The following is a 14,866-nucleotide window of genomic DNA, read 5'->3' as shown; positions in this document are numbered from 1 at the left end:
GAAAACGTTCTAACCCGCAAAGGAGAGTAGGGCGACCCAAGAGATGCGGTAAACAGTGCCATTTTTGCAAGGTCACTCCCCCCTAAATAATTTAGATCTTTAATTCCAAGTTATTTCCCTAATTGTAAAATAGTAGGGCAGATTTTCAGACATATAACACACAAGGAAATACTTATCTTGCTCCTATTCTTCATTTAGGCTAAACAGCATAGAAGCAAAACATTTGAAACATGGTCTTATGGAAATGCATCGACACTGTACCTGTATTGTAACAAATCAAACATTTTTAACCTGCTGACTACTATATCTTGTAATTCCTATAGGCTATAATGTGAATTATTCTGTAAATTAAAATCTGTAAATAAAAGAAACTAAAATTGTTCCAAGGTAAAGGTTAAAAAGGGTTATTTATCAAATTCTACGATTATCTTTGCATGAATTGTATTAGCTTTCATATGCAATACAAGCAATACCTTCTAAGTTTGTGCTGAGTGATTTCACTCAAATTTCACCCAGACACTTAATTGGCAAGTTAGAGTATTCATGTATAGTATAGTACCGTACAAAATAAATGTACAACATGATTTAATGTAAGCCTATAACCATAATGGAATTTAATTTCAAACTATGAGGTCAAATTCCAACTAGAAATACTATGTATATCCCTACGTAGGGCTACCCATCATGAGCGGTTGGATGCTGCGTACGTATCAAGCTTGATTTTCATGACAAATTAAATATAAGAAGAGCTCAGAGATGAGACACCACAATGAAACACGATGGCTGCACTGTCACTCATTGCGTATTCGGGCCCGGGGCCGAGCAAGGAACACCTGCTCGCGAGCGGGAATAATCGCGGTGTTCAAAATTCAGATGAGCGCCGTTATTTGGGTCCGTGGGAGCCTGCGCCCCTCCGGGCTATGCAGGGGGGAATACTAGCTGCAGAAGGGGTCATTGTGGACCTCATATTGAGAGGATGCGCTTTATAATCCCTGCTCAGATCAAAAGACATATACCACTTAATCATCATCATCTGCCCACTAAAGAGGGGATAAGATTTCCTGGAAAGGGGGATAGGAACCTTGTCCAAACTCATCGATGACAACCCAAGATGGAGAAAGGATTAAATCTGTATTACCTCAAATTGGCAAAGCAATTGTGCTAAACAAAAAACAAAATAAAATGCTCTAGATTGTCAGATGGCTTATTATTGTTTTAGGCTTTGGGTTGTCTTTTCCAACTTTAAGTTGTTCATTTAATATCTTTAATCGAATAAAGAAATAGCAAATCCAACGAGATATATATATTGGTATATTAGGCCCACATCAAGCTGAGTTGGAAAATATGCTGTTGTTAAAGCAGGTCGAAAGAAGGAAAATTAACTTATAATATATATACAAATCATCTAATTCCATCTACACTGACACATAAATAAATACAGATTATCTTCAATGTAACAATTTTCTCACACACTTTGTTGAAGGGGATGTCGACCCCTTTAAAAATTGTCTGGACTTTGCCGTGGAGCTGACTGGCTCGCGAACGACCGACCAAACCTTGTTTGCCCAGAGCTCGTATGACTGTACTGATAGTACAAATGAGCGGCGCATGCAGCCCGTGTTTTCCCACAACATCCTCTGACGGTGGGCTAGCTGCTGCTGGGGGGTGCGCGGGGGAGACCATGTAGTATATTATTGGGGGGAGAGGGGGGGAAGGAGAAAATGGAAAGGAGGAGAGAGAGATGAAATGAGAGAGAATATAGGGACAAAAAAAGTGAGTAGTGTAAGAGGATATGCGCTATTCCCTTTACAATGGGAAGAAATGGAAAAAAAGTGAGCCAGAAGTGATATTGTAGACAATACAGATACAGAAATGATGCATTATACAAGAAAAGAAATTTGGTAGAAAGGTAACCCAATACAGATCACAAGTGTAAGTAAAAGAGAGAAGAAGAGAGAGAGAGCCATATACACATGACTGTGATTAAGCATACAACATTAAAACAAGCATGAGGAGAGAAGAAAACTAAAAATGAATTACATATCAAGTTTCCATGTAGTATATCATATCTGCATGCATTCAAAGATAATAGAAAATAGGAGAAATAATATCAAATGCCCAAACAAAGTTACTGATACAAGTGCTAGCTGCAATATCAACCACAAAAACAAAGTAGTCCTTTTTACAATTTTTTTAAGATGGGGAAAGAAAGGGCACATGCAGGAGGACTACAGTATCAAAACAAATGATAACAAAGCACATGTACATGTATACGATTTGAGAACAAAAAAAATGGTTGCAAAAGTGAGGAAGAGAGAAAGGAAAAGAGAAGGGTATTAAATAAAATGAAGAAAGGGGGTGACTATGGTCTGAATTAGAGGCACGTGGCTTGTGTTTGCACGAGGCATGGAAAGCTTTCACACCGACGACGGACGCTCAATATTTACTCACGGGCTCTGAGTTTACTCAGCACGTTGAAATGCTTTTTTTAGTCTACGTATGTGTGTTCTCTTCTTCTTTCTCCTCTTCTCCATCTCTTTCTCCCTTTCTATCAGTGTGTGTGTGTGTGTGTATGTTTTGCATATGGAGATTTCACACAGAACTGTCTTACTGTGTCTTTTAATCTCCTCTCTTTCCCTTTCTCCCCTCATTCCTTCTCATAACCCCATTTTGAAATGCTTTTTTTGGTCTATGTATGTTTGTTCTCTTCTCTCTCTCCTTCTCCCTTTCTATCAGTGTGTGTGTGTGTGTGTGTGTGTATGTTTTGCATATGGAGATTTCACACACACAGGACTATCTTACTGTGTCTCTCAATCTCCTGTCTCTTTCCCCTTTTCCCTCTCATTCCTTCTCATAACCCCATTTTGAAATGCTTTTTTTTGTTTGTACGTATTCTCTTCTTCTATCTCTCCATGTGTGTGTGTTTCTCTATTAACAGTTCACACACAACAACTACAACACACTGCATTTTCACTTACCCCCTCTCTCTTTCTCTATCTCCCTCTCTCTTTAACAGTTCACAAAAATCTATTTCAATGGACATGTCCAAGCTGGTCTGCTCCTTTCAACAAGAAGAACTTTCCTGCAACTGAAATTGCAAAATTGCAGTAGAACTCTGCAGGATGGCCACAATTTTCTTGCAACACCCCTGTAACTGCTATTTCTATGATATCATCTCTTCTTTCTCTCTCTCTCTATCTCCTCCATTCACTAAAATGGGACAGTACCTTTACCTCATCACAGTGTTTTCTTTTAAGGTATCCCCAAAGAGGAAACGTAATTCTATTTGCTTGTCCGACCGTGAAGCTAGAAGCTTAAATTCACCATCCCCTTTCCTCAACACTGCATCTAATAGGAGTGACATTGTACTGTGTTTATCTCTGTGACATCATGTATTGTCTAAGTATTCTGTGATGTTGTGTACAAATGGAATTACTACACACATATCTTAGCCCAATATTTCCTGTTGAAACTGCGCTATAGAACGTATAGGCCTACAGATGTTTTTTTTATAGTACGTCCAGTTGTACACTGAAAGAGAAGTATGTAGATGGGTCCTTATAGTGGCTCTATTTTTGTAACTATAACATATATAAAGGGACTTATGCTGATATACTTAGACAAGACAGGTTTCATTTCTAACAAATTTTAAGCAAAAGGCAAGAATTTGATCTTAAACAGAAGTAATTCCTAAATGTTTCTTTATTTTCAGTCTTTATCATTTAATTTCTCATCAATCTATTCATCTTTTTTAAAATATGAATACAAAACTTTATGGGGAATTACTTTCCAGAAAAGTAACATTGCCTCATGAAATGAAAAAAAAAAAGAAATACCACTGTTTCATCAATAAGGAAAACAGTTGGAAAAAAATCTTTTAGAATCTCTCCCCAACCTTTCCTGTTTTATAGAGATAACAATCATGGGAAAATACTTGTCTGGGTACAAAAGTCATATATTCATGGGAAATTACATACTTTTTCCACTAATGATTGGCCAAGCATTTAATTGTATTTCAGAGGATCCAATTTAAAATGTGACAAACAATACGATGACTTCATAAATAGATTAAATTGATGAGAAAAAATATTTGATTGTAGATTGTATAGCCCCCTGCATGGCAAGAATAAGCCATGAATATATATTTATCCAGAATTTAACCTAGTCATGAAATGGAAATAGTAGAATCCACTTACAGATTGTCCATGTTTTGACTTAAAGGTATTGTTTAACTTTGTGAGCAGCCGATTTAAAAAATTCTCAAACCAAGATGAAACTTGTGTATCAGTGCATGTATTAGAACTAATAAACACTAAAAACAACCATTATTGAGAATGAAAAGCTAAAACTACAAGGGAAAGCCCGATTTTGTAAATAGGCGTCTTGTAGACTCATAAATAGTACACATAAGTGTATGGGATGAAATTAAGATAGTGTTTCCGGTCACTTTATATTTCAATTTTTGAAGCACTAAATAATTATTTTTCGAACGCAATTTTTTCTGGGCTTCATTTTTTGTAACATATCCTAGACACAGGTGACAAGTTTGACCTTCTAGCTCAGATTTTTTATAAGTCAAACCAATGTTAACCAATCACTTTAAATAGAATTACAACAAACTTAACTCATTATGGTCTAATAAGTTAATTTATAACTTGTTTTGTAATAATCACCCATTTTTTCATCTTTTCAAGGAAGTGTAACACAATATTATTTCAAATTGTATTAGAAAGCTATAAATATAGAAAAGGCCATATAATTTTTCTAAAAATGTATATATTAAAGAGCTAAAAAATAGTGAACAATTAGACATTCTTTATATCAAGCTTAAAAAATTTTAATAGCATTAGTTTTCCTCATACAGCTGAATTGGTTTTGCATCAAACCATATTAAGAAAATCTCATTGGCCTTTTAATACTAGGATTATATAGAAATTACATGTACAGCATAGCAGGTGGAAGCAGAGGTTTAACTTTAAAATAAACAGAGAGCCCAGTTCTTGGTAACGGATCCTTAAAAGTGGCTAAATGTCTTATATTGCTTGAATGCTTCACAGAATTAATTATATTCAGTGAAGAGGCAGTATCATGACTATGCTTAGGCATTCATGGCAGGCCTACAAGTAGGTTCTGACAGGTCATTGCAATATGCAATACTATGGGCAATTGTGTTCAGAGACATTTTGATGAAAGTTTTCTTCAGTGCCCCAATATTTGTTTTCCATTGAACTGCCACAAAATATGGATGTAATAAGAAGTTTTCCCCCCAAAGTCTTGTTTTCTTGACAGTTTATGTTTATTATGTTGGAAGATTATGTTTGTAAATATGCCCCATGTACTGGGGTCATCCAGCCAGCCACATTCAAATTTAAAAGAAATATAAAAAAACACATACACAATGGAAATATATAAAGCAGAAAGCAAGATGAAGAGAGATAGATGGGTGAAGAGGAAAAAAAGAATGAAAAAAAAAATATTTCAAGAAATCCTCGATACAGCAAGAGAAGTGCGAAATAAGATGAAAAGACCCAAGAAATGAAAAACAAACAAAAAGAGGCATGGAAAGAGAGAGAAAGAGATTGAAAATAATTACAATTTAAGGGAGATGGGAACTTGAAATACCAAAGACTGCAAAAATGAAAGTAGAAAAAATAATACCATCTCCTCCATAGAAATCTATGCTTAACCAAAGCAAGCGCTCGGAACTTAATGAATGTTAATTGTTTGCAATAGGGGACTACGGCAGGCATTTAATTAAAGATTCCTGGCATCGGGCTATTCCTCCATTCATGAATGCCTCGCACTGGATTTGTGTATAGTCCCACGTGGAGTCTTTTCAGCTGGGTTTTATATTGTGAGTTACAGACAGGTGCATGTGCATTATCTGTTGGACAATGGACGTGTCTGGCTGTGGGGGTGCCCATTGAGAAGGCATGGCAGGGCTTCTTTATTTAACTTCCTATAGGGCTTATTATCCAGCAAAAGAGGGAAAATTTAATCTTGTTATACACTACCAACTGCATTAAATGAGCTTTATCTTGGTCGAAATGGTCAATGAAATTGAAGTAGCACCCAAAAAAATGGTTGCACATAAATGAAAGAAAATACTTTGTTTAAATCAATCTGTAATTTAAATTAATACACATTTTATCATTTCCATTACATAACACCTTCAAGGTCTATTCATTTAATAAAAATGTATTTTCTGTATAGATTTGATATAAAAGACACCCCTTAAAATTCGCAAAAAATGTTAAGCTGTTTGGGGGAGGGGATACTGTTTGATATTAGAGTTGATAATTCCCCCCCCCCCACAAATGATCTTATGAGAAAAATGTGTTACACTACAATTACATGTACCCTTCTGCAAGATGTTAACAACATAGCTTTCTACCATAGTCATATTTATTTTAAAAATATCAGATGTGAAGCATTAAAATTGTACAAAAATATACCAAAGCTCCACAATGAGCCACCCTAAATTCAGGTAAAATTTCTAATACTGTTCCAAAGTATAATTTCGATGCAAAGCTGCCAGAGACAGACTTTTGCTCCAACTTATAATCTAAAAATGTACAATACATACTTAAATTATGGTTAACCAAAAGTGTCAATTTCTCCATCAATTGTTCTTTGTCTGTACTTGAATTTCCACCAGAAGAAACATTATGATACCCAAGCCTCAAAGAGGATCATTAATAATAAACCAGCACCACCCCCCCCAACAAAAAAAACCATGCATCACCACCATCACCACCAAACACAAAGGAGAGCCAAAAAGCATTTAACAGAGCAATTACCCATTTTAATAGTCTATTGAATAGCCACAATGGGGTTAGAATGCTTCGATGCATGTCATGTAATGTCTAATAGTGGCAAGGTCTCATTTTATGAAATATTTGTAGTAATTAGTGATCCTAAATAAAATGAACGAGCAGCACCTGAAATTGAAATATTTTGATTGTTTGGTAGAATGGAAGGGGGATTAAATATTCATTGATTATGAATAGTTAACCAATCACTTACGGAAATGTACCTCAATAATTTATTGGTCAGTTGAATGCAAGCAACAATGATAGAATCAATTAATTTCCAGTTAATCAAATGAACTTTTCTATCATTGCCTCTCTTTGGCTCTCTCTCTCTCACCATTGTATTCTAACATTCTAATAAGATTCTAAAAAGTATTGTATTGTCATTTCATTTCTTTATTTCTCTCTCCCCTCTCTCCCTTTCTGTCTCTATCTCTCTTTCTCTCTATCTCTCTCTCTGCCTGTCTTTCTTTCTCTTTTTTTCACTCACATCTCATATTTTTGTCCCATCCATCAAACTATGATGAAATGTAAATACATATTCCATGTTTTAAACCTTACACAGGCCTCAAAATATCAAATGTAACGTGAAGGCTGTATCTTCATTATGGTACAATGGAGGAACAAAACTAAAGACATTAAAGTTGTTTCTAAAAACTGATCTGTGATCAATAAAGTATATTTGACAACATAATAACAAATAAATGGAGTTGAGTGTTAGTCAGTCATGCAACAAGCAGCCATTTTTTGGTTAGTGAACCTTGCGTACCGGTACGTAGTTATTTTACCAACAAGCCCTGTATCCGTAAGCAAAGCAAATATAGTTGGTTAATAATCCCCGCTGTATAACTATGGTGGATGATTATATAATATGATTTATTCTCTTTGGGAAGAGACAGAAGTATATTATGATATAGATGAAAAGAAAAATGCCTTTGAACTTCGTCCTAATGTTCATTTTTTTTAAGAAGCATGCTGATGATGGTGTATGGATAGCCATGAAGTGCCTGCAATAAAGACATAAGTGCCATGCATCGACTGCAAAGTATCTGCAAAAGGTTGTAACTATGCTAACACTTACAGGTCTATGTAACTGTATCTGTAGCGGAAAGGATATCGATACAACCTTTTGCCAGGTAACTTAGCAGCAAGGTGCAGAGCACTTATGCCCTTTTGCCAGACAATGAAAATGATGAAGTATTGCTGAATAGGGTACTCACACTTGAGATTCTGAGGTATTTGAGATCCGGCCATGGACGAGCCTACAGGATTTGGGGAGAACAATAGCGAAATGAGCAATTTGGAGCTTTAAAAAAATGTTAGTAGTAATAATAATTATAATGATATCATCTAGATTCATAATTTCTCTTTCAAAATGAGGCTTAAAGGAGTTCTGATCTAGCACAGCGACATTAAGAGCATGCATGCACAAACTGGCCGTATCAGGTATCCATTTCTACTCCCGGGTGGAGAGTGGCCACAGTTTAAAAGTAATCATTTTAGATCCAGCACAGTGACGTAATGAGCATGCAAGTACTACATTCTACCAGGTATCCATTTCTACTCCCGGGTGGAGAGTGACTTAAGTGTACTGATTTGAGATGTATTACAGTAATGCTACATTAAGCATGCAAGTACTACATTCTATCAGGTATCCATTTCTACTCCCGGGTGGAGAGTGGCAAAAGATTCATGCATTGACAAAGAACATTCATAAGGCCTACATGGCATAAACCTAGGTGAACAAATTAACAAGACAATAAATCTAGTTGATATATCCCTTCAAGTTAAACAGGATGAGGAGATAGACCCAGGCTGTCACGTATCCGAAGCTCAACCTCGTTACTATAGCGATACCCATCCCATCATCCCTGTTTCTCAACCTGTGGATTGGTTAAATATGGCGGCTCAATCGTCGCCGAGCCATCAGAGTCAATTCCTATCCCCTCCTTACGAGTGCATGGGCCAATTAGCTTAATTATAAAATTGAGCGGTTTCACCTAAATCTTTTGAATGCAGGATGGTAATTCAAATGTAGGACAGGTACCAGATAGAGGTTTCAGTATTACACCTGTTCCCTATTACAATTTTTTGGATTATTTGGAGTTTGGGTGATTTTTAAATCATTATTACATGTATTTCCATCAATTCATTCATTCACATTTGTTACCAAGTATCCATTCATCTATTCACTCATTCAGTGGGCCATTGTCTCATTCATCCATTAAACCTGCATCAATGCATCCATGTATTCATGTATTTATATGATATTGTAGTTATTTCTTTATCTATTCACATAATTTCACAGGCATAATATATTGCATCAATGAATTTCTGTACATTTTGATACGTTTCATTATATTGTCTATCGAGTAATTGTTTATTGATCAATATATTGATCAATGTACTTATCAAGCTATAATTTATTTCACAAACTTGAAAATATTGCATGTACAAAACTTGAGAAAAAGTTCATTAATTTAAACAAAATGTATTCTGGATAAGGTATAGGCCTAAACCTTCCTCCCACCCCCTGGATCTATGTATCTCACAAGTCCTACCTCACTATAGCATATATATTGATCATAAATGCATGAATATGCAAAACAGATGAGAATATGCCAAAATGAGGACAATAAATATAGAAAATAGTAACCCCTGGATTAAAAAATAAATAGATTCTGAAGTAAGCATCTTTAGGCCTACATCTGATCTAAATGTGACAAGGCAGGATTTACAGTACATGTACGGGACCGATGCAGACACTGAACGTATGGAAGATTACTGGGCAACATTGGGTGAACATCTTGGATTTTATGAAATGCTCAGGCATGTGCGATGGATGGGCACGGAGTTTAAAGGAAGAGCGTACATAACTGATAATAATTGGGGTCATGCGCCGACTGGGGAGGTAAACACAGTCGCTAAACACAGGCCGTGCAAAATTAGCGTGTTTGTCGCTTCCACATGCACGGCACACAGGAACGTGTGGACGAGGAGGACGCGGGCGGAATTTGCGACGAGCAAACTCTCGGAGGATGCCAACAGTATAGGGTATTGCTTGCAGAGTGTAGTCTACCCATAACAGACCTTCCTTTATAGAGTACTAAATTTACATCATATATGCCCACTGTCCCTCCTTAGCGTTTAATTCAGGTATGCATATATATACTCATTCTCTCCTTAAAGTGATTGGTTAACATTGGTTTGACTTTTAAAAAAATCTGGGCTAGAAGGTCACACTTGTCACCTGTGTCTGTGATATGTTACAAAAATGAAGCCCAGAAAAAATTGCGTTCAAAAATAATTATTTAGTGCTTCAAAAATTGAAATATAAAGTGACCGGAAACACCATCTTAATTTCATCCCATACACTTATGTGTACTATTTAGGTGTCTATAAGACGCCTATTTACAAAATCGGGGTTTGCCTTGTAGTTTTAGCTTTTCATTCTCAATAATAGTTGTTTTCAGGGTTTATTAGTTCTAACACATGCACTTGTACACATGTTTCATCTTGGTTTGAGAATTTTTTAAATCGGCTGCTCACAAAGTTAAACAATACCTTTAAGCACCCCTTTACAGTAGGCTGTTGCTATGTCAGATTACTTGCAGTAATAGCTGTTTAACAGACACATCCATTCCATTTTTCCCTCAATTTTGGAATACATATTATCAAACAGCAACAGGACAAAGTGTCAGATAAATCCATTAATAATAATAATAATAATAATCCAATTTTGAACAGTGCCCAATACATTGCCTCTGACTCCAAGTGCATCATCACAACTGCTATTAGATTATGCCTTGCCTGTACGCAAGTTATGCACTTTCACCACTCCCTGGGGAACCTTTGAACTAGATTTACCTATAATCAATTGCTTAAATACTACCTGACATGCACCAGTTCAGATAACCTTGAAAATTCTTGTTAGAAACTGGTCTAATTGACGAGACTAGATGCGCAGAGTCTAGGGATAAAGCATATTTGCTCCCATTTTTACGCGCCTTATGGTGAGGAAAGGTACCGAGATAGAAATACTAGGTAAATGAATTGATTTCCTCCAGTCTCAATGACTTAAAGGAAACGTTTCCACTTAAATATGCTAATCAATTTTTATACTTTACCACATTCACTTTTAAGTTGTTTTTTTGTCTCATAAGCCTACCCTGGCTACTGGAGTGAATTGCATCTATAGAAAATCTATGTCATTAGTATAAAATTATGTGAAAAAATTGCTAACACACAAATAATAGAATATTCAAATGTGTAGAGATATTTTTAAAAGAACTACAAGTATTTTTTTTAGATATTCAAAATCTCCCCACCCGCCTCTCTCAGTTGCCCTAATAATAATAATATGCACTATTTATATAGCACTTACTACAAATGTTTCAAGCGCTGCATACTACTACCCCGGCTTTAGAACAGCTACCTTGATCTTACGCACAAGCATTCAAGGTATTCCTTCATTAAGAGTACTGATACCCATTTACTACACCTGGATGAAGAGTGGCAAATGTAGATAAATGCCTTGCCAAACGATGTGAGGGCTGCAATTTGATTTGAACCCCGAACCTTGCGGTACAAAGTCCGGAGACTTATCCACTGAGCCACAACACCTCTACTACCCATGTATTCCTTTCTTTGAAGTCACAGAATGTCATCCTTTCTCCCCCTACTCCAACCCCCCCCCCCCACTATGACAACATATCAATTCTTCATCTTCTATAGATTTGCTTCACATCAAAAATTATTTTATCCTCTAATCTCTCTCACCAAATAAATGCACTCCTTCATACACAGTCATAACTGTCTTAGCAGCAACCAGTTTTTTGTAAAAACCGGTCCCCAGTGGCCATCAAGTATAGGTTCACCCGTCAAGTATCTCCCATTTGAAAGGAATGCATGTCTGCAGAGGGCAACATGTCTTATCGTAGGAGACCTTAATAGACAGGTTTGATTAAATATTCTCCTCTCTTATCATCCCGTAAACAATTCTCACCATCAAATTCTTTTTTCCAAATTTATCTCTTCCATCCTCGATTAGAACCACTTCCTTCATCCACCTCTCTCAGTCTCTGAACCCGTTCCACCACCCCCTGCCCACCCGTGCACTGCAAACCAACCAGCCAGAAAATACAAGCAATGGACGCATGGTAGTGTACGACCACTGAACCGTGCAAACCAAAATTCCATGGCAGCGAGCGACTCGGCAGAGAGCAAAAGTACCAAAATGATCAGCGCCGAGGCCATCTTTTCCCCTTGTCTCCGAAACAGCGTGGCTAGCGACGTTAATTATAGGCCTGGTTTTCTAAAATGCAACATATTACATGGTCAACTGTGCATGTAATGTCGCTTATCAGCGCGAGAGAAGAGGACTTGATTTTTTTTATAGTATAGGGGAGGAAGCATAAAAGCAGTGTATTTTTCTTTTATCATTTTATTACATTGACAAGCAAGGTTGCTTTACTCTATAGATTCCTTTTAGAGTCCTGGAGAGAAACACAGTAGAAAGTTTTCTTTGATTTCTTGAAGCTGGGTGAAATACACTTTACATTACCCCCACATATGCCTTAAAAACCGTGTCAAGGTTCATTTTGAACAATCATTCTTGGGAAAGTTATTCTCCAATCTGCATGTCTATGGCATAATCATCCTGTGGTGATTCCAAGGCTTATTCCAGATTTTTTTTTTGGGGGGGGATGATGGAAAACAGTAATTGATCATAGTTATTGGTCTAACAAAAAGAGGGGTTAAGACAGAAACGACCAAGTCATATCTTTTCAATTGTACCGTTAAAAAAAAATGGTCCTGTCCTAGCTAGGAATGTTCCCCAGGGAGCAGAAAATGAGCACATTTCATGTGGATATTGAAATGAATGCAATGACTGGGGTAATAATATTTTCCGTAAAGCACTGAGTTACTAAATGCATAAAAACTAGCTACATGTCATATCATCTTCCTCATTTCTCAATTCTACCTATCACTTGCAAAATCATGGCGACAGGGGGGGGGACACCTCACCTCTGTTCATATACTTCATCCTTGGCCAGCAGAACACATTCATTGTGGAGAATTAGAACAAAACCATAAGTCATGAGTTCAGTGCGAGTCACTCCATGAGTGCAAGGATCGACTTCTGTGGCAATTGGTTTCTTAATGACAATTCATGTACAATAGTGTATCAAGAATCATGAAATTAATTGATTTGTATTCATCTATTTTCATTCAATGTACAGCACATGTTCATGAATCTAACAGAATAGAATTAATCTGAATCAATTGTAATTGACTTTCTCTGGAAGAAAAATTCATTTTCCACCCAGGCAATCAAAAGACATATAGCGTATCTGATTTGCTATGCACTACTGCAGGGATTTTGATATAGACTAAGAAAATAATTAATACGTTAGTTTTTTAATATAATGTTTATATTTCAATACAGGTACACCTTACAGCTTGGGGCTACATCAAGATATAGAGTGCTAAAGTAAGATACAGAAAGCTAAACCATGTATACATACACTCCCCCACACAGCAGGAACAGCTATACCTAAATATTCACCAAGATTGAAAAACTAATTTTAACTAATTCTATGATAGACATAATTTTTCCGATAAATAAGAACCCCCTCCTCTTGAAACCAAAGAAAAACAAACCTGTCCACTATCTAACAAGGTTATAATCCCGTGGTCAAAAATTGCGGTTTTAGGGGTACAATATCCCCTTCTCAAATCTCATTAAAATATTACGAAGCACATCCCCCGCCCTGACAGGCTGGTTCTTTAATCTAATCAGTACGGTTTAAATTTGAAATGAAAACAAACCGTTATCTACTACAGATGTTGACATAGGATAATCATCCCTGCTTATAACTTCTCTTGTGTAAAGATAATGTATAGCCCTATGGCTATGGGCAAATTCTACATAGGAGTAACCCCATGCTGAGATTTAAATATATATATATTCAATTTAATTTAATTAAAATAATAAATTTAAAGCTATTTATTTTAATTACTCTGTTGCTGTTCTTGTATCTAGGGACACTTAGGAAAAGAAATTGATATTAAGGTGCAAAACATTTCTTATCCAGTCAGATATGACTTAACCAACCATATGACCAGGGCTCGACATTAACAGTGGCCCGGGGCAACCAAAAATGATAGTCATGCCACCAAAATTCTGTAAATGCCAACCCTTGGTGGCCCTTTTGGGCTACCAAAGTTTTCATAAATTGTAATTTTTTCTAATGTGTTAGGGCCACTAGATTTGCTTTGCGAGCCACCAAAAATATGAAATTGATGATTATGGTGAACCGATTGGGCCACCAAGAAAAATTGTTAGTGTGGAGCCTTGATATGACTATATAGTGAAACGCTGTCTTTAGTGGCTATCAAAATTTTCCCTCACATGAACAGAGTATGTGTCAGGGTAACTGTATAGGCCACCTGTCTACAATGGCCTCTTTTGCTATTTCCATTGGATGGACTCCATAGACTGGTTTGACTACAAATTGCTTTCTATCCTAAAGGTGGCATCATTATTTTTATCCTTCTACATAATTTAAATAGAAATGAAGCTATTTTGGACTTAACTCTTAACTAACTTGTAATTAAAGGTGTAGAATTTTGCCACTTTTCCCAAAGTTGTACTTCCAAAAGAGAGGCCTATACAGAAACAGACAGGAGTGGTACCTCGACTGTTTCAATACAACCAAATTTCATTTGATAGGTAATTAATTATCTCTCTAATTTGCGCTTGTCACTCATACACCGTCTACGGTAGCCTGGCGGGCCTGGCAGCGACGGGATCGGATTTCCCACGAAATAGCGCAGGTCTTTGAGAAGAGGAGATCGGAATCTGGGTATCTGCTGTCATCAAATTTATGCCGCGATGCCAAATTGGGCTAATTTGATCAGAGGGAAATGGTCAAAGATTAAGTGCAGTTCTGCCGGGTTGTGGTGGAGGAGAGAAGAGAAATTTGTCATGAGAGAAAGGAGAAGGAAAGAAGAAATGGAAGGAGCATATTAAACAGGTGATAAGGATAAAT

At 36.6% G+C, this 14,866-nt stretch overlaps 1 protein-coding gene across 1 annotated transcript in view; it reads right to left on the bottom strand.

The window, feature by feature from the left end:
• LOC121416890 (one cut domain family member 2-like) overlaps positions 1–14,866 on the bottom strand; it is a 49,368-nt gene that overhangs the window by 20,762 nt on the left and 13,740 nt on the right. The window contains exon 2 of the mRNA XM_041610417.1: positions 8,033–8,074. Coding sequence (XP_041466351.1) covers positions 8,033–8,074 — 42 coding nt within the window. The remainder of the gene's footprint in view (positions 1–8,032; positions 8,075–14,866) is intronic.

Source organism: Lytechinus variegatus, chromosome 6 (genome assembly GCF_018143015.1).
Source record: "Lytechinus variegatus isolate NC3 chromosome 6, Lvar_3.0, whole genome shotgun sequence".
Taxonomy (NCBI): Eukaryota; Metazoa; Echinodermata; class Echinoidea; order Temnopleuroida; family Toxopneustidae; genus Lytechinus; species Lytechinus variegatus.
Note: the sequence above shows the minus strand (reverse complement) of the source record. Positions and strands in the feature narration are given on the sequence as shown.